This window comes from Microcaecilia unicolor, chromosome 4 (assembly GCF_901765095.1).
Source record: "Microcaecilia unicolor chromosome 4, aMicUni1.1, whole genome shotgun sequence".
Lineage (NCBI taxonomy): Eukaryota > Metazoa > Chordata > Amphibia > Gymnophiona > Siphonopidae > Microcaecilia > Microcaecilia unicolor.
In genome coordinates, this window is record NC_044034.1 from 47,067,777 (window position 1) to 47,087,583 (window position 19,807).

Consider the following 19,807-nt stretch of genomic DNA (forward strand, 5'->3'; position numbering starts at 1 on the left):
GAGTAAGGGAGAGTAGAAATGAACACAATACTCAAGGTGTAGTGTCACCATAGATCCATGCAGAGGCATTATTCTAGTTTTGGTTTTATTTCCCATTTTGTTCCAAATGTAGGCCTATGGTCTCTTGTCCCTCACGGTGTTCAAATTCTCTGTAGGAAGACCTGAGGTACCTACTTCATGGAAGGTAATACTGCCCTGCTTAGATCTACCACCCATGGTATACAAAGTTCTGAGGCAGGACTAGCTAAGACTGGGAGGCCACTGTCCCTTGGGATCACCATTTCCACTTGCTTCCACTTCCACAAATTGCACCCGCATAACTCTGGCTCCTCCCTCAACATGCCCCCTGGCCCGCCCCTGACCGTCTCCCTTTCTTGAGGGGGGTCTAGGGGGTCTCTAGAGATGACCAATAGGTCTTCAGAACATATGGTCAAAAGTTACATCCTGAGCTAGGGCATGAATGCACAGAGATTCCAATGAGACTGGACAGAAAAGGTCACATACAGCTTTCAAATTTACCCCAATAGGTCCAGCATCTTTTCCTCCTACTTCTCTCCTCCCACAGTCCTGCAAATTTGTGTCCTGTTACCAACAGTGGTAGTAATTAAGACAGGCTACCTATGGCCAGCCCAGGGGGCCTTCCTACTGATGAATCCCAACTCCTCTGATGCAACTTCCTGTTTCCGAATAGGCAAGACATTGCAGAGAGAAGGCCCTGAGGCTATCTTAAGGAAACCTGCCAATTGCTGCTGCTGTTGGTGACGGGATATAGTGAGTTATAAATGGTAAAAATGAAATAAAATAAATAAATACAACGAGCACATAAGAGCAAAGACTGCATGACCCTCGCAGAAATCTGGTTTGCTCACAAGAACAGAATATAAACATACACATATAAGCTGTGTGGTTAGAACACTCCCTAAATTGAATCCCTCAGCTCCCTGACAGCCCTCCTCTTCGTTCCTCCCCCCCCCCCCAGCATGTTTAACCTTTTTATTTTCAGTTGCAGCGACGGCAGTGAAGAAGAAAACACTGCGGGCTCGCCTCCAGCTTCTCCTTTCCCTCACACAGTGCCCCGCCTTCTGCAATGATGCATTTCCTGATTCCGTGAGGGTGGGACACTGTGTGAGGGAAGGGAGAAGCTGGAGGTGAGCCTGCAGTGCTTTCTTCTTCACTGCCGTCGCTGCCACTGAAAATAAAAGGTTAAACGCGCCGGGGGGGGGGGGGGGAGGGATGGAACGGAGAGGAGGGCTGTCGGTCTGGGAGCTGAGAGCTAAGGGTGGGACGGAGGGAGAGCTGCCTGCAGTGTTGCACCGGCCCTGCATTTGGGGGGGGGGCACTGCCCCCTCGCCCTCCAAACTACGCCAAAGCCTTATCACCTAATCTTTTGTCTGTTCAGTCTTGCTTGGATTCTATTGACTCATGGCTATTATCCAACCACCTGGTACTAAACCCCTCTAAATCAGAAGAACTATAGGTTACAGGAAGTACTTCATATCCTTCGTTATTTCCATCTATTCGGGATGTTCCTCTTAAATTGGTTGATTCTTTTAGGTGCCTGGGTGTAATCCTAGACCCTCAACTTTCTTTTACCTCTCAAATTTCTTCCATAGTATGCTCCTGTTTTTCTTACTTATGATCAATTAGAATCATACATTCATTTCTTGATACAGATGCCTCTACTACCTTATTTCATGCTTTAGTAGCATCCAAGTTAGATTACTGTAATATCTCTTATGCAAGACTAAGAACATAAAAACATAAGAGTAGCCATACTGGGTCAGACCAATGGTCCATCTAGCCCAGTATCCTGTTTCCAACAGTGGCCAAGCCAGGTCACAAGTACCTGGCAGAAACTGAAATCGTGGCAACATTCCATGCTACAAATCCCAGGGCAAGCAGTTGCTTCCCATGTCTGTCTCAATAGCAGACTGTGGACTTTTTTTTTGTTTGTTACATTTGTACCCCGCGCTTTCCCACTCATGGCAGGCTCAATGCGGCTTACATGGGGCAATGGAGGGTTAAGTGACTTGCCCAGAGTCACAAGGAGCTGCCTGTGCCTGAAGTGGGAATTGAACTCAGTTCCTCAGGAACAAAGTCCACCACCCTAACCACTAGGCCACTCCTCCAGGAGCTTGTCTAAACCTTTTTTTTAATCCAGATACACTAACCATTGATACCACATCCTCTGGCAAAAAGTTTCAGAGCTTAACTATTCGTTGAGTGAAAAAAAACCCATTTCCTCCTATTTGTTTTAAAAGTATTTCCATGTAACTTCCTCGAGTGTCTCCTAGTCTTTGTACTTTTGGAACGAGTAAGAAATCGATTTACTTCTACTCATTCTACACCACTCAGGATTTTGTAGACCTCAATCATATGTCCCCTCGTCCATCTCTTTTCCAAGCTGAAGAGCCCTAATCTCTTTAGCCTTTCCTCATACGAGAGGAGTCCCATCCCCTTTATCATTTTGGTTACTCTTCTTTTAACTTTTTTTAAATTCTTCTCTTCAGAAAAAGTTACAATCTGTCCAAAATACTGCTGTTTGCTTTCTATCCGGAGCTCGTCGATTTGACCACATCACACCACTCCTTAAATAATACCACTCGCTTCCTGTACCACATCACATTACTTGAACCCATAAGGTTTTTTTTTCCTCAGATCCCTTCCTATCTAGCCACTCTGATTATTCCTTATGTACCCCCCCCCCCACACACACACTCCATTTCTCAGTGAGTAAACAATTAATTATCCTTGCTCTTGCCTACTCTAGACTTCAACATACATGCGGTTCAATGTTTTTCTCTCTTGGCCCATCCCTGTGGAATTCCCCTTCCTTTCACCCTCCCCAATGAGCAATCCTATCAGTGCTTTAAGGTGACCCTGAAGACCTGTTTATTTTCTGAGGCTTTTTCTATCGATTCTTAAGCACCAGGCTGGCAGTTCCCCAGACAGTAACGAGTGTACTCCTTTACCTTCTTTTCTTTTCTTTATGTTTCTCTGTATTTTTAATGGTTGTAGTTCTTTTTCTATATTGTTATATTGATTTTATAATATACTAGCCGTTAAGCCCGTAAAAACGGGCAAGATTTCCAGCTACCCTCCTCGCCGCCGCTCCCTCCCCCCTCCGTGCCGGGCCCCCTGCACTGACCTGACAGCGCCTCTCACCTCCGTGTGAAAGCGCTGCATGCAGCAGCAGATCGCTCTGCTGCTGCCTGCAGCGCTTCCACACGGAGGTGAGAGGCGCTGTCAGGTCAGTGCAGGGTGCCCGATGCGGAAGAGGGCGGGAGCGGCAGCGGGGATGGGGGGGAGGGTGGAGGTTGGTGCGCGCGATGTTCGTTTCCAGGCGGCAGCGTCCGACAGTGACTCCGACTCCCTCTCTGTTCCGTCCTCTGACGTCATCACGTCTTGACGTGAAGGCGGGACAGAGAGGGAAGTCTCTACTGCGCATTTGCAGGTGAGTCGGTCACTTGCCGTTTATATGTTTGATATTGTAAACTGCTTTGTTCTTTTGTAAACTAAAGTAAACTAAGTGGGGCATTTTTGATATGGCATCTAAATCTGATTTGGGTCATTATCAAACCAGAAAAATGTCCAAATTTTGTTTCAAAAATGGCCATTTGCTAGACATTTTTGTGCTCAGTGCATCTATCTTTTAGGACCATTTTCAAAAAAGAAAAAAAAAAGTTGAAGGGAAAAATGCACAAAAATAAACCATTGAGATGTATGGGGGTGGGGGTGGGGGGGGGGGCTAGTATTCTTTGTAGAATGGACAAGTAAGACTTCCTAGCAGAGCAGTGGGGTATCCTAGTGGACAATGCAGTGGACTTCACATAAAAGGTCCCAGGTACACATCTCACTGTTACCCCCTCCTTATATTGTATGGTGAGCCCTCCAAAAACCTACTGTGCCCAACTGTGCACCACTAATTTTTCACTTTTTTTGTTGTTGTAGTACGTGCTTTGTATGCGTACAATCTTTCCTGTCTTAAATAGAATCCTTTCTGTTCCTAATGTTTTATGTAACAGTATTATTATTCACCGCTTTGACCTTTTATTAGCAAAAGTGGTATATCAAATCCCAAATAAACATACAATAGCCCTTATGCCTACAGGTGTCACCTCTATGTAGGTACAGTAGGTTTTTTGGTGGCTTTTGGAGAGCTCACACTTTCCACCACAAGTGTAACAGTTAGAGTGGGATATGGGCCTGGGTCCCCTTCTCTACAGTGCACTGCACTGACCACTAGGCTACTCCAGGGACCTGCTTGCTACTCTAATAGGACTGGCCATAACATCTGAAGCTGTCATAAAGGCTGGTATGTACTGTTTCTTTTACATCTTTGGGGGTGGGGGTCAGTGACCACTGAGGGAGTAAGGGAATTTATGCCTTAATTTATTTATTGCCTTTGTATCCCACATTTTCCCACCTATTTGCAGGCTCAATGTGGCTTACAATTCATCATGAATGGTGGAAATATATTAGAAAATAGACATTTAGTGTAACAGAAGAATCTTAGGTAACATGATAATGATAAAACATGATAGTAATATAACAAGCAGATATTATAAAACAGTTCTGAATATATGTGGAGGAGTGGTCTTTTAAGGCAGCTTTTGGTCACTTAGTCATGACTGAAACAGGTCTAGCCAAAAATAATTTTGGCCCTCGATATTTTCATTTTGTTCCATTATTGCAGAAAAACGTCTGTCTTTTGGTGCTGCCCATGTCCCGCCCAAAACATGCCTCCAACACACCCCGTTGAAATTTGGATGAATCGTGCAGCAAAACGTCTAAAATCAGGGTGTCAAAAATTGCAACTTGGACATTTCTGAGAGGAAAACATCCTTCTGCTACAATATGACACTCTTTGGATGTTTTTCTCTTTTTAAAATTTACCCAAAATCTTCTAAGAAATAAAAACAAGTTAATGACATGCAAAGTCCATAATATTCAGTGAAGGGTCTGTTGAAGAATTTCACTGCTGCTTTAGTTTCAAAGTCCCTGGGTGGTACTCTAAGAAAAAGAGTTTTATTTTCAGTTTTTACTGAGTGGAATATCTCACCTTTGAAAAATGGTCATTCTTGCATTTTGCTCAATATACTGTAGGTGGAAATACATTACTGCTTCTAATTCTCAGTGTTTCCAAATCAGTTTCTGTCTGCAAATATTTATAATCTATGAGGCCTTATTCTATATTGGGTGAAAACTAGTTTGTGTTTTGTGAGACCAATACCAGATATGTTACTAGTGTTTAGTTTTTGTGTAGGGGTTTGATCTGTTTTTTTCCCCAATAGTAGTCATATCAGCGTCCTAGGATCTGATGTAATATTTGTGGCGTTGCCTTTTCACAGATAGGGTTATGGCTATCTGAATCCTTGGAACCTTGGAATTTGTCACATTGATTCTCGGTGTTTTTTTTTTTAAATGGTTTTTGTGTTACTTCTTAAGAGGGATATTTAAAAAAGGCAATCCCGCAAGTAAAACAGTGTTGAAATAACCTTTAATAAAATAGCCCAGACAATATGCACTTAAATGTAAATGTATATAGCCTGCATGCATATGATTATCCAGCCTATGTGGAGGTGGAACGTTTTGGACAACTCTACAAATTATGCATATAATATGTGTGTAAAATAAGGAGAGGAATGAGCTTGTCTTGCTCATACAGAGATGACACCAGACTCTTGGGGGTTTTTTGTTTTTGTTTGTTTTTTTTTTATTTAGGGTTTTTTGTTTGTTTGTTTTGCATGGTTATTTGTAAAAGTGAACAACCTAGCTCAGCTTTGTCCTTGATTTTAAAGATGTTTCTCTGAATCCATCATGTGTGTTATAGAACCTGAGATTCTGTTGCATCTTGTACAGATTCCAAATTTCGCTCCCATGCAGCAGAATAGATTGAATGAGACTATTTAATAATTGGGTAATATGAGTTTTTACTGGCTGGCTCAAAATAGACAATGGATTATTTATTTATTTATTTATTGCATTTGTATCCCACATTTTCTCACCTCTTTGCAGGCTCAATGTGGCTTACAATATATCATGGATAGTGGAACTAAGAAGAGAATAGACATTTGGTGTTACAAAAGGATTTTGGGTTGCATGGTAATGGAATACATGATAGTAATATAACAGAAGGCATTATTAAACATTTCTGGATATATGTGGGGAGTTTCACATATGTTGATCTTTGTGATATAGAATAGAAGGCCCTTGGCACTTTTCCTTGTAATGTCTTGTATAAAACAATTTAAAGGTACAGGTGGAGTCTGCTCCCCTGTTTCCACCCTAAATATTTTTGTCTAGAGATAGCACTGGGTGGGATGCTAGAATGGCTTCTTAGCATGGCCTGCTGGATACTGGTTAGTGGGACCATAATGCTACTGTTCTAGTCATGCTGACTTCCAAATGTGCTTGACCCTGTTGCTTACATAAATGCAGAGCCTTCTGTTATGATTGTATAAGTAGTTTTACACTACCTTGCTGTCACCCTGCTAACAACATTCATACAGTAAACCATTGTAGTAGCAGTATTTGAGAGAATCACTTGCATGAGCGGTGATAGAAAGGTTTTTGAAGTCCCGGGGAAGAATGGATAGCAAAATGTATGGGCAGATCATGGAAGAAAACCTGTTCCAGTCTGCCATAGACCAGGAATCGAGAAGATTCACATTTTAGGAAGACATTGATCCCAGACAAAATGCAAAGTGAATTCTCGAAGAAAGTGAATGTCCTTCAATGGCCCAACCAAAGCCCAGGCCTCAAGCCAATTGAAAATCTATGACAAGAGATGAAAACCATGATGCATGATACAACGCCAACTTGAAAGTGCATAAGCTATTTTGCCAAGAGGAATTTGCAAACACTGCACCATCCCACTGAGCAAAGTTGGCTGACACTTATCCTAAATGACTCATGGCTGTTATCGCTGCAGAAGAGTTTTCCACCAAGCATTTAATTTAATTTCACACTTCTTTTTCCAAAATGGTTCAGAGTAGATTATATTAACATGTAAAAACATACGTATCGGCACATGATTCATAAACTAATACATAGAATACTGTCATACCCTCCTTCACCACTCCCAATTCACAACCTACTGTTGTAGACACCAATTTTACACAGTCTGATGAATTCTTATCACTCCATTAAATATTTATAAAATTAAAAATGTTCTCATTGATTCAAGTCAAAATTCCATATAGTTATGTTTTCTTCTAATCTTATCTGGCAGAGAGTTCCACTTCACAGCTGAATGAAACGAAAATAGCCTATCCAAAAAGAAGGGGAGGAAAAGAGATTTTGGCTTTAGCTGATGTATTCTTCAGTTGTAGCTCATGGCGAGTTACATTCAGGCATAGTAATCTCCCTGTTTACAAAGCCACACTAGCAGATGCCAGTGCAGTAAAGCAAACACAGCCCATTCACTTTGAATGGGCTGTACTGGCATTACTGCATGGCACTGTAAACGAAACGGGGGAGGGGACAGTGTTCTGTTCCCAGAGGGCTTACAATCATCAGTGTTTGCACCTAAGGCAATGTTCTTTTATGGGGAAACTTTCACAATAGACCCACTGAAATGCAGTTCCTAGAAAATTCAACCGTCTGATACAAGTGCTAAACGCTAGAGACACCCATAGAAATATATGGGCATTTTAAACATGTAGCGTGTGCTAAAAACGCTAGTGTGCCTTTGTCAAAGGACCCCTTAATAATACAATCTTTACAAATGCAATAACTTTCATAAATCCATAACGACATATAAAACAAAATAAATAACGTTAAATCTTTACAAACTGTTAAAAGCAGTTAATTGAGGAAATTATAACTGAACAATGAATATAAGAAATATAAACATTAAAAATAATGGAATTTAATAATATTTATCGGACCAAATCATATATACAAATATAACATGTAAACTTAAGATGCAATGATATATTTAAAGGAAGACTTATATAATTAAATTGTGTGCAGATAAAATTTACCTGAAGACATTCTACTCAACGATTGATGAGGCATATACCCCCAGATTCTATATATTATGACCGGAGTTGTACACGCAAATCAGGTCATATTCTGATTTGCGTGCACAACTTAATTATCTTCACAAGCCAATCAGCGCTGACAATTGCAATTATTGACACTAATTGCCATTAATTAGAATTTACATGCAGAACTTTCTAAGCGTATTCTGTAATGTTCTGCATGCAAATTCTAAAATGCAGCACTGAAAAGAGGGTGTGGCCATGGGCGCAGAATAGGCAGGTCATGCGTATTTCTAAAATCTATTCTTGCTGATATAGAATACATCTGCTCCAGACCAAACTTAGTCATAAGTACATAAATAATGCCATACTGGGAAAAGACCAAGGGTCCATCGAGCCCAGCATCCTGTCCACGACAGCGGCCAATCCAGGCCAAGGGCACCTGGCAAGCTTCCCAAATGTACAAACATTCTATACATGTTATTCCTGGAATTGTGGATTTTTCCCAAGTCCATTTAGTAGCGGTTTATGGACTTGTCCTTTAGGAAACCGTCCAACCCCTTTTTAAACTCTGCTAAGCTAACCGCCTTCACCACTTTCTCCGACAACGAATTCCAGAGTTTAATTATATGTTGGGTGAAGAAAAACGTTCTCCAATTTGTTTTAAATTTACTACACTGTAGTTTCATCAGCATTTATACCAAGTTTTACTTGGCATAAATATCTGTGACTAAATTTAGTCACGTGGACAAGCGTGACAAATTTTCTATAAACCGTGCCTCAAGTTAGGCATGGTTTATAGAATACACCTAGGTGTATTTTATCGGTGCTGATTTTTACAGCACCATATATAGAATCTAGTCCATAATGTCCTCGATGAACAAATCTAGAAGCCTGCAATCATGTATTCATATTATTACATATATGTTAAACTTATATCATATATAAAAAGGGGGAGGGGAAATGGGGAAGGAAAAGGGTGGGGAAGGAAGAGAAGAGGGGGAAGGGAAATGGAGGGGAGGGACAGGGAGGGGGAGGAGAAGGAGAAGTAAAAGAAAAAAACAGAAAAAGAAAGAAGGAAGAGGGAGAAGGGAAGAAGGAGATTGGGGGAAGTAGTAAGGGGAGGGAAAAAGAAAAGAGAGAAAGGGGAAAAGGGAAAGGGTGGGAAGGAAGAAGGGAAGAGAGAAAAGAGGAGGGAAGAGGGGGAGAGCACTGGTCTTCACATCCAGAGGTGGCCGGTTCAAATCCCACTGCTGCTCCTTGTGATCTTGGACAAGTCACCTAACCCTCCATTGGCCCAGGTACGTACTTAGATTGTGAGCCCCCCAGGGACAGGGAAATACCCAGTGTACTTGAATGTACTGAAAAAGGTGGGAGGAAATCGAAGCAAACAAATAAAAATGGGAAAGTAAGATGGGAGAGAGGGAGAAAGGGGAAAGAAAACCTGAATACAAATAATAAACCAGTGTGAAGTACCTATTGAAGAAAGTGATATACACTCTCTCCCCTGTCCCTCCCTTTTCTTTCTCTCCTTCTGCCCCTCCCTTTCCTTTTCTCCTTCTTCCCCTTCTTTCCCTCCCCTTCTTCCTCCCCCTTCCTCTTCCCCATCCTTTCTCCCTTCCCCTTCCTTCCTTTCTTCCCTTTTTTCTTTGTTCTTTTACTTCTGATTTTCTTCCCTTCTCCTCCCTCTCTCCCTCCCTCCTTACCTCCCCTATAGCACAGCTACGTTACTGTGCACTAACTGATTAGCGCAGGATTAGCGAGTGAGCCCTTACTACCTACAAAATCAGATCAGCAATGCAGGACGTCAGACTCACAGAAACAGAAGCCTGCGCGGCCACATTGCTGATCTGCAAGGGTAGGCTTCTACAGGGACTGCTGCTAGTGGAGGAGTAGCCTAGTGGTTAGTGCAGCGGACTCTGATTCTGGGGAACTGGGTTCAATTCCCACTGCAGCACCTTGTGACTGTGGGCAAGTCACTTAACCTTCTATTGTCCCAGGTACAAAATAAGTACCTGTATATATGTATGTAAACTGCTTTGAATGTAGTTACAAAATATCACAGAAAGGCAGTATATCAAGTCCTATATCCCTTTCCCTTTAGTACAGAGGGGAGATTTCTGAAAGTGCAAATTAGTAGCAATTATTGCTCGTTAAAGCCAATTATTGATGGTTACCACCAATTACATAGTAACATAGTAGATGACGGCAGAAAACGACCTGCACGGTCCATCCAGCCTGCCCAACAAGATAACTCATATGTGCTACTTTATGTGTATACCCTACTTTGATTTGTACCTGTGCTCTTCAGGGCACAGACTGTATAAGTCTGCCCAGCACTATCCCTGCCTCCCAACCACCAGCCCCGCCTCCCAACCACCGGCTCTGGCACAGACCGTATAAGTCTGCCCAGCACTATCCCCGTCTCCCAACCACCAGCCCCGCCTCCCAACCACCGGCTCTGGCACAGACCATATAAGTCTGCCCAGCACTATCCCCGCCTCCCAACCACCAGCCCCGCCAATTAAGTGCCAAGTACCTCATTAAGTTATGCACATGCAATTGCTGGTATTCTATAAGGAAGAATGCAATTGCACACCTAACTCTACATGCTACATAAAGAAATAGTGGGTAGGCAATAACTTACCATATGAAGGGTAAAGGGGGGGGGGGGGGGGTGTAAAGGGGCATGGATTTGATATACCACCTTTCTGTGGTATATCCAAAGCAGAATAACAAACCCTTGCTACATGCCATTTTAAAATGGAACAGAAAAACTAAGGGCCCTGTTTATAAAGGTGTGCTTGCATTTTTAGTGCGTGCTAACCATGTAGACAACCAAAGGAATATTATGGGCATCTACACAGTTAGCAAGTACTAATTTTTAGCGCATGCTAAAAAGACTAGCATGCCCACGTAAACAGGGCCTTATATTTAAAACAACCCTCTCTGGGTTTCCTCCTCAGTTTCTTACTTCATTCGTAGTTTCTTCTTGGGGCATGGCAACCCCATCAGCGTCCACCCCATTGGTGTACTAATTCAGAACAGCACAGTCCTCATTCTGAATTCCCTCTATAAACTGGAATGGCACTAATCTCTTGGTCTATCAGCAGCATTTTGTTGTACAGCAGAAATTCAAGATGGTGCCAGCCTCAGGTCAATTAGCACTTTGGGCCATTTCTGCCTCCTCTGCCGGCCTAGATCTGACAGTTCATTTGAAATGTGGGGCTGTACAGAGGCCCATACAGTTCACATGAACAGATGGGTCCAGGCTAGAAGCAAAGGAAGTGCCCAATATGCAGTGGTTCACTTCCTGCTCCTCTCGCCACACAATCTCTGCAGGGGAAGGAGAAAGAGATTCAGGACAGCATGTGATGCTGGTGGCTGAGTATATGTCTTGAGGTTGAGAAGAGGGCAATAAAAGGCGAGAGTGTGTCATGGGGATGGGGATGGGAGGGAGGGCAGGGATCTGTCCTGGGACCTCTCCTTTCCTCCATCTATACTTCTTCCCTTGGTACTCTGATCTCATCCCATGGTTTTCAGTATCATCTGTACGCTAACGACTCCCAGATGTACCTCTCCACACCAGAAATCTCAGCCGAAATCCAGGCCAAAGTATCAGCTTGCCTGTCTGACATTGCTGCCTGGATGTCTCAGCGCCATCTGAAACTAAACATGACCAAGACTGAGCTTCTCATCTTTCCCCCTAAACAAACCTCTCCTCCTCCCCCATTCTCTATTTCTGTGGATATCACTCTCACCCTTCCTGTCTCATCAGCTCCTAACCTTGGGGTCATCTTCGACTCCTCCCTCTCCTTCTCTGCACATATTCAGCTGACTGCTAAAACCTGTCGTTTCTTTCTCTATAATATCACCAAAATTCGCCCTTTCCTTTCTGAGCGCACTACCAGAACCCTTATCTACACTCTTATCACCTCTTGCTTAGACTATTGCAAATTGCTTCTCACAGGTCTCCCACTTAGCCATCTCTCTCTCCTCTTCAAACTTTTGATGCTGCTTTTAACTCCTAACCCTTATTCACTTGTTCAGAACCCTTATTTTATCATCCTCACTTTAATATTCCCTTATCTCTTGTTTGTCCTGTTTGTCTGTCCTAATTAGATTGTAAGCTCTGTCGAGCAGGGACTGTCTCTTCATGTTCAAGTGTACAGCACTCCGTACGTCTAGTAGCGATATAGAAATGATAAGTAGTAGCAAGGTGAAAGGGGTTGGCAGGGGGCAGAGAAAGCTGAGTGTATTCCATGGAGATGAGGGAGCAGTGAAAGCTGAGTGTGCCATGGGGATAGGCAGTGGCGTTCCTTGGTCGGCTGCCACCCGGAGCAGTCGCCGCTGCGCACCCCCCCCCCCCGGGTGCAGTGTCATTCCCCCCCCCCCCCCCCCCCCCCGAGTGCAGCTGTCAGCTCCACCGGTTCCCTGCTCCCTCTGTTGTTACTTCCTGTTCCAGGGCAGAGGGAGCAGGGAACCGGTGGACAGCTGCTCCCAGCACCCCTCATGCAGCATGAACCCAGGGCAGACCGCCCCCACCCTCGGTACGCCACTGGGGATAGGAGGGGCCCAGAGAAAGCTGAGAATGTGACATGGAGGACGGGAGAGGGCAGATAAGCAGTGTGCACCATGGGGAAGGAGAGGCAGCAGAGAAAGCTAAGATTGTGCCGTGAGGCTGGTGAGTGGGGGTTGGGATGGGGGCAGAGAAAGCTGAAAGTGTGCTACTGGTGTAGTGGGGCGAGGGAGGGAACAAGCTTGAGGGTGTGCCATGGGGGGGATAGGGGGGAGATACAATGATAATTTGGGAACGGAGGGGAAAGAATGAGAGGTGGGGGTGTGCCAGGGGAGGAGGAAGAATGAGATAAAGTGGAGGTTGGGGGCAGAGGACAGAAAGAAAATGTTGTGGCCATCCACTTTGGACTCAGGTCCACATGAAAGTGGCTGTCAGGCTAACTCACTGGGAAGAATTGATTATCTGCTGGATTGATCTGACAGGCTTCAACTATAGTAATAAACAGAAGTCTTAACGGAAATGCAGGCACTTATCTAGACAGGTCTGTCTGGCAGGGTGCAAGGATCAAATGAGCAGCTGAGTCTGTGTGACAGCCAGGTACAAGTACAGTAATGTAGTAGAGGTGCAGGTGCTGAAGTACCTGGGAATCCTTGTTTGATCATTACAGCAGTGATCTAGGTCAGTGATCTAGGAGGCCAGATGTTTGTTTAACAGTTGTGGTGATGTTGGTGGCTGTTGGATTACTGCGGGACCTGGTGGTTAGGAATGGGAAGGGAGGGGTGTTAGGTATGAACTTGAAAAGGGATCTTGCATGTTCAGCTACCTAGAAGGATGAAGTACAATGAAGGAACACAAGTAAAAGCATTGTGGATTACAAGTGGTATCCTACAGGTGGTCACAGGATACAGCTAGCAATGCAGTTACATATATCCTTGGCAGCACGGACAGGAAATAACAAACCAACTGAATGTGGTTGATCGATCTTTTTTGCCACTATCTGCTATGTTACTAAGTTTGTACTCGGAGCAAACATTTTTTAAAATATCATAATCAGTGAAGACATACAAAACTATTATGTCAGCTCCAAAAAATAGCTCTCTGCTGATGTGAAAACACAGTATAGGGGACCTGTGCTGAGAATAACATTTTTAAGCCATGACAGGAAAAATGACTGAATAGAATACTAGTCCAGATAATATCAATCATTCAGCAAGAATTCTATCCAAAGTCAAAAACTCACTGCAAGTCAGGCGCAAATATTCTCTTCTGACAAGTGAAGGCATGGTCTTCAAGATTAAAGTTTGAAACACTGCCGCGCGGCGCAACTTAAGAATGACTTACGAACAAGCCTCCTTCCGCGAATTACTGAAGACTCATCTGTTTGAAACAATTTATGGCAAGAGCCAAAACACATAGAGTCCACACTCACTGATCATCAATGCTCCATACATCCACTCCTAACCCTCATCCCCCGTAATTCCACATCACTCATACATCTGCTCACAGGAATATGTACACCATATATCTCTGTGTCTTAACACTGCCCTTTAAGCTTCCCATTGTCTCTTTCCAACGTTTCAATGTTGATGTCCCATTGTCATATTCTTAATGATACTTCGATGGTTTCACAAAACTTGTACAATGTAACCTATAACCAAGTTGTAACAAATGTATTTCCATTATTCATATCTTATTGTAAGCCACACTGAGCCCGCAAAGAGGTGGGAAAATGTGGGATACAAATGCAATAAATAAAATAAATAAAAATTATCACCTCCAAGAGCAGGGGTTCCTGAACTATGGACTGCAGGCCATGGGAGCCAACTTTTCAAAATTATTGGGGGTGCTAAGCCCAATGGAAATAACCCCTCCCTGGACACATACAAGGAATTTTCTCAATATTGGGGGTGCTCAAGCACCCACAGCACCCACAGAGCCGGCTCCTATGGCCACATGCAGCCCAACAGCAGAAGCACATTTCATCACCGTTAGCTGCTCTGACAGGAACTATTCAAAACTCATCGACCAGTGCTTGCTTCTTGCTAACTACACAATGTACAAGACCAACAGTGATGAGAGGAAGTGCCAGCTCGTAAGTTAATGTTCACAGTGCCAGTACAATCCCTGTCAGAACGCCAATCCAGTGGGAAGGTGGGGAGGAGAAGTATATAGACATATGCTGGGGGGAGGGGAGAAAGGGCAAACAGGGTGGCTACCTACCCAAGGAAATCTGTCCATCTGTCCTTGTCTCTGCAACTGCTTCAGTATTGAAAATCGCCAAGAGGGCAAGACAGACTGCCTCACCTGCTCAGCAAACTCTCTGAGGGTACCCCCTGCCCAGTCCATTTGTTCAATGATCTGAAATTTCCCTGTGACTCTTCTCTTGAAAAGCTCATGGATCCTAGTTCTAAAGCTGGATAGCAACTGGTGGTGGATGCAGTGATATAATCTGAAATAAAAGGAAACCCTCTCATAAACTATAAACACGAAAACAAAGGCTCACATCCAGTGGTGTGCTGGAGTGGGCTCTCACGGGCTCGCGAGAGCCGTTTGTTAAGTTTTTAAGAATTTTGGGAGCCGGTTGTTGAAGTAGGCCTCCCCATGGCTACTTTAACAACTGACTCCCAAAATGTGGGCTTGGGCCCCCTCCTGAATTCTCTTTTACTTTGCTGGCAGTGATGCTGGCCCCAGCAGCCAAGTAAATAGACTGCTGCTGCTCCCTGCTCCTTGTTTCTGACTCTGAGCATCAGGCTGGGACTTTTCATGCAAGCGCAAGAAGGTTCCATCATGCTGCTCAGAGCCAGAAACAAGCAGCAGAGAATGGTGGCAGTCCATTTATTGGCTGGTGGGGCTCGGCAAAGGTATGCCTAGCATGCCCGCACAAGGGAGAAGAGAGAAAGGCATGTATTCCCCCCCCCCCCCCCCCAAATTTCAGGGCTGGCTATGCCTGGAGAGAGAGCCCGTTGTTAAAAATTTACCAGCATACCCCTGCTCACGTCCTTGTTTTAGGTCTTTCAGATTATTCTGATAATATTCCAAGCACTTCTTTAAAAAAAAAAAAAAAAAAAGTCACAATTTTAAAAGAAACAACATGAAAAAACAAAATCCCATGATGCACTGTAGGTGATGTCACATACCGCCTTGCTGGAGGAGGCAGATAAAGAGACCACTGCAAAATAGTTGTGCTTGGTGCAATAAGCTAGAAATGGTGAAAATCCTAGAAACAGATAACTATAACTGCTTACCAAGAAAGTAAATAGCTGAGAAAACTTGGGATGATGTAAAAGAAAACTATACTTTTGCCAGCCCCAAGAATGAATGGGCCTGAATTCCACAGAGCAATATCCCTTGGGTCCCAGTGCATCATCAAAGGCATCAGATTACCCCCAGTCAGGAGTTTATTCAGCATAATTGCCTTTCAAACATAAAATAAGGCAAGATAAAGTTGGCAACAACAGGAAACAGCTTATTAAAACTGCAACAAAAGCCTGTACACAGTCCATTGTAGAAGGCCTGAGCCGAAATTACCCTATTAAAATGTAAGGCATTTCCTTTAAGCCAGTCTTCCTCTGCTTCAGAAAATACTGCTCTTCATAAATGTTTAAAGTGGACAAGCTACCATTTTGGCAGCATTTTTTTTAAAACCTTTTCTTTTTCTAAGGAGTAGATGTCAAAGTAGAGCAGGGACCGTCTTTTCAGAAGCGGAGCCAGGTTGACGACGCGGGGGGAGCGAGAGTGGACTTCCGCCGGCGCTGGCGGACATTTTCAATGCAACACATTAAGAAAGAAAATAGGCGCCGGAGCTGGCAGAACTCCATTTGGGGGAGCAGCCGCTCCCCTGGCACCCCTCTGGCTACGCCACTGCGTCTCTTACATGTTCAGATGTACAGCGCTGCGTACATCTAGTAGCGCTGTAGAAATATTAAGTAATAGCAGCAAAACTACTCACTGACAGTTTGTAAATTTTTCACTCTTCTAGACCACTAGTTCAACCAATGAATAAGATGCCATCACCAGTGTACAATATTGACTGTGTATCCTGTGTGCCCTTGGAGACAGGAACAAAACATTCAATCACATCACACATTTTCATTCCTTTCTCTGCCTTCACCCCCCCACTTCTGCCCTGGCATGGCGTTTGCAAGTTAACATCTTCAACCTTGCCTCTTGAGAGCAAAGCCAGGCCCTTCTGCACTGAAACTGCCAGCATTTCAAACTTTACTTGTTTGGAAGCCAACAGGATATCTGGATGTTCCTTCCAAGCATGTTCCCCCACAATAATTTAAAAAAAAACAAAACAACAAACTTCAAGCGACTCCTCCACATACTTGGAGAAGAAAAATGTGAAAGTGGGCAAGTGCTGTTAGCAACCCATTGCTAGGCTACCTGGGGAAAAACTTGTAATATTTTAAGAAAACAACAAATTAAATGATGTCAACAATTCAAAACCAAACTTTCTACAGAAATCACATGCGACTGCTCGGTTTGGGCGCTGTAACTTACTGCAATGAGCGCTGAGCTCCGCTGGTCCCCGGCCGCTCTCAGCTGCTGTTGCTCCCCGTTCAGCCTGCCGCCCTCGGTATTCAGTGGCTGCTTAGCCTGGGCACAGTCCGGCGCCAGGATGGCAAGGGCTTTGCTCTGCTTGGCGCTCTTCCTGCCTGTGCTCTGGCCGTGCTGGGCCAGGCTCAGCAGCTGCAAGGTGCTCTCGTGCTCCCTGTCCGAGTTCTCGGCCCTGCTGCGCTCGTACCTGCCTTGGCAGCTCAGGTGGTGCTGGCGGCAGACAGTGATCCGGGCTCGGAGCCGTTCCACGATGGCGCTGTGAACCTGAGGGGCTACTGAGCCTCCTCCGAGAAGCCCGGCCCCTGGGGCTCTGACCCCCAGCCCTCCTGCCGGAGTCTGGGGGGCAGCGGTGTCCCCCATTCTGCTGCTGCTTCCCACAGGCTCAGTTCTTTCAAAAGAGGGTGTAAAACAAAAATTGGATTTTGCAAATGATTCACTTGTATTGACCACTCCAGGTTTCTTTCACTGCTACATGCATATGAAGAATATCGAAGCCAAAAAAGCAGAGTAATTTGGGGAGGGGGGGAGGGCTCAAGTTTCCCAGAGTTGGATTCTACAGCTTTGATTTAGTTTAACAAAGCTCTTTTATACAGAGCAAATGCTGAGAAGAACCAGTAAACATTTGAGATCATACACAGACTTCTTCTTGGTAGCCCCTCCGAGGGGTAATACGCTTTCAATCAGCCAAGTGACTGAAAACTTGCCATTTGAGGTCAACCAGAACCAAAGCCTTGCTGTTTGATGAAAGGCTTTGAGTTAATGACAATGCGCGGCTTAAGTAGCTAAAAGTCCTTGCAACTAACCAGCTATCAGCCTACCAGTGTCGATCCTGTAAGTGCAAAGACGATGCCTCCAAAACCCCCATAGTATCCACAAACAAGCGTACAGAGAAATGCTGACTTCTTGATGGACTCTTTACATCCTTGAAAATCAGATCATGCTTTTCTTCCATGTGTGCAGCAACTGTTCAATACAGCCTTTACTTGTTTTAAGGAGTTCGTTTGTGATAAAGTGCTACAAGTTTTGCTGGTTCGTTGCTCAACTTGTCACTTCCCTCCTCTCTCAATACTAGTAAAAACCAGCAAGCAAACGTCTTTAATGGATAATTACAAATAATAGCCAAACTTACAACCTTCCAGCAGCGGATTCATCGGAGGACTCTTCTCTTCTCAGTCAGCTTGCTTTGCAACTTTACTTCTTCCACTCCCAGCGCAGAGGCTGTAGGTGTAGCTCTGCCATTACCAGCGGCTGGTTTTCAGACTATTTCTAAGTGAAAAGTGAGTTTGTGCTGTCTGTCTGTCTGTCTCTCGTTCACGCCTGTTCTCTGCTGTCTGCAGATGCTGCTGGTTCTGCACCGGGGCTTCCTGCTCTTACACAAGCTTTCATTGTGCACCGACACTTCTTCTGCAGCTGGAGGCTCTGCTGGGCAAAACGTGCAACTGCACAGTAGAATCAGAGAGTTAACATAGGCAGCCGAGACCCCTCGGGCCTAGCAATTACAGTATTTCACTATATCCAATAAATACATCACACACGATATTTTGTTAAAGTGGCACAATATTTTGGCCGCAGCTTTTATTTTGTGATACAAACATCTATACAATATGGGCATACCCAAGCCGTTTCAGCCTCTGGCTCAATTCCCCCGTGCCGCGTCCGCCGCCTTAGCAAGACTGGCCAATCTTGAACCGAGCTCCCCGCCGCACAGCAAGGGGACTGTACCGTAAGCGCAGCTACCAGCAGCCTATCTAATACCATCAGGCTTGGGTACCCCGCCAAAGCTGCGACAATATGTACATTCGTAATTCATCCTTATACTTGGGAGGGTGGGGCTGGGTGCCGCCTGCTTGTCCTGGGCGCCGGAAGAGGTCGTCCCAGCTCCCTCATGCGCCTTTTAAACCCCCTTTTGCTGGCTCCTCCTGAACCAGCGGGGGGTGCCTCTCGGAGATGGACTCCTGCCTCGCTCCCCGCTGTCCCTTGGCGCGCATGCCCGTCAGGGCACTGCGCCATGTTATCTTTGGCTCCGTGCACCCTGCGGGGCACTGCGCTTTGCTTTAACATAGGCAGCCGAGACCTCTCGGGCCTAGCAATTACAGTATTTCACTATATCCAATAAATACATCACACACGATATTTGTTAAAGTGGCACAATATTTTGGCCGCAGCTTTTATTCTGTGATACAAACATCTATACAATATGAGCATACCCAAGCCGTTTCAGCCTCTGGCTCAATTCTCCCGTGCCGCGTCCGCTGCCTTAGCAAGACTGGCCAATCTTGAACCGAGCTCCCCACCGCACAGCAAGGGGGCCGTACCGTAAGCGCAGCTACCAGCTGCCTATCTAATACCATCAGGCTTGGGTACCCCGCCACCAGGCCGGGGTAGCTCAGCTTGCCCCGCCCCCCCCCCAAAGCTGCAGCCTGGTGTGCCGAAATTACATTCTCCAATACCTCCAGCAAATCATTGTTAAATAGGTCGTTTCCAATGGCTGAAAGGTGAGTGCCATCCTTCCAGAAATATCCCTCGCACATGTCGTCTGCCCATTGGTGTGTGATCTGCCATCCGCCCCGCGTATTACCCAGGATGCAATCTGTCTGTTCACTTTCTCTCTGGGCCTGCCCCACAATTTAGAGTTTCTGTGTACCCATCTAGGCAATATGTCGGACCACACAACGCTAGTGTGGGGAAAAAGGTGAGAGACTATTGCCAGCTCGTGCTTCGCTGCCTGTACTACCTCTAA

At 44.8% G+C, this 19,807-nt stretch overlaps 1 protein-coding gene and 1 long non-coding RNA gene across 3 annotated transcripts in view; one reads left to right on the forward strand and one right to left on the reverse strand.

The window, feature by feature from the left end:
* Positions 1-18,415, reverse strand: part of MAML2 (mastermind like transcriptional coactivator 2) — a 255,432-nt gene extending 237,017 nt beyond the window's left edge. For both annotated transcript variants that reach the window (XM_030200223.1, XM_030200222.1), the window contains exon 1: positions 17,011-18,415. In XM_030200223.1, the coding sequence (XP_030056083.1) occupies positions 17,011-17,427 (417 nt within the window). In that variant the 5' untranslated portion in view covers positions 17,428-18,415. The remainder of the gene's footprint in view (positions 1-17,010) is intronic.
* Positions 10,002-15,329, forward strand: LOC115468480. The gene is made up of 3 exons (XR_003941880.1): positions 10,002-10,091; positions 13,186-13,189; positions 15,319-15,329. It is a non-coding gene; the product is annotated as an uncharacterized LOC115468480 (long non-coding RNA).
* Positions 18,416-19,807: the final 1,392 nt, after the last annotated feature.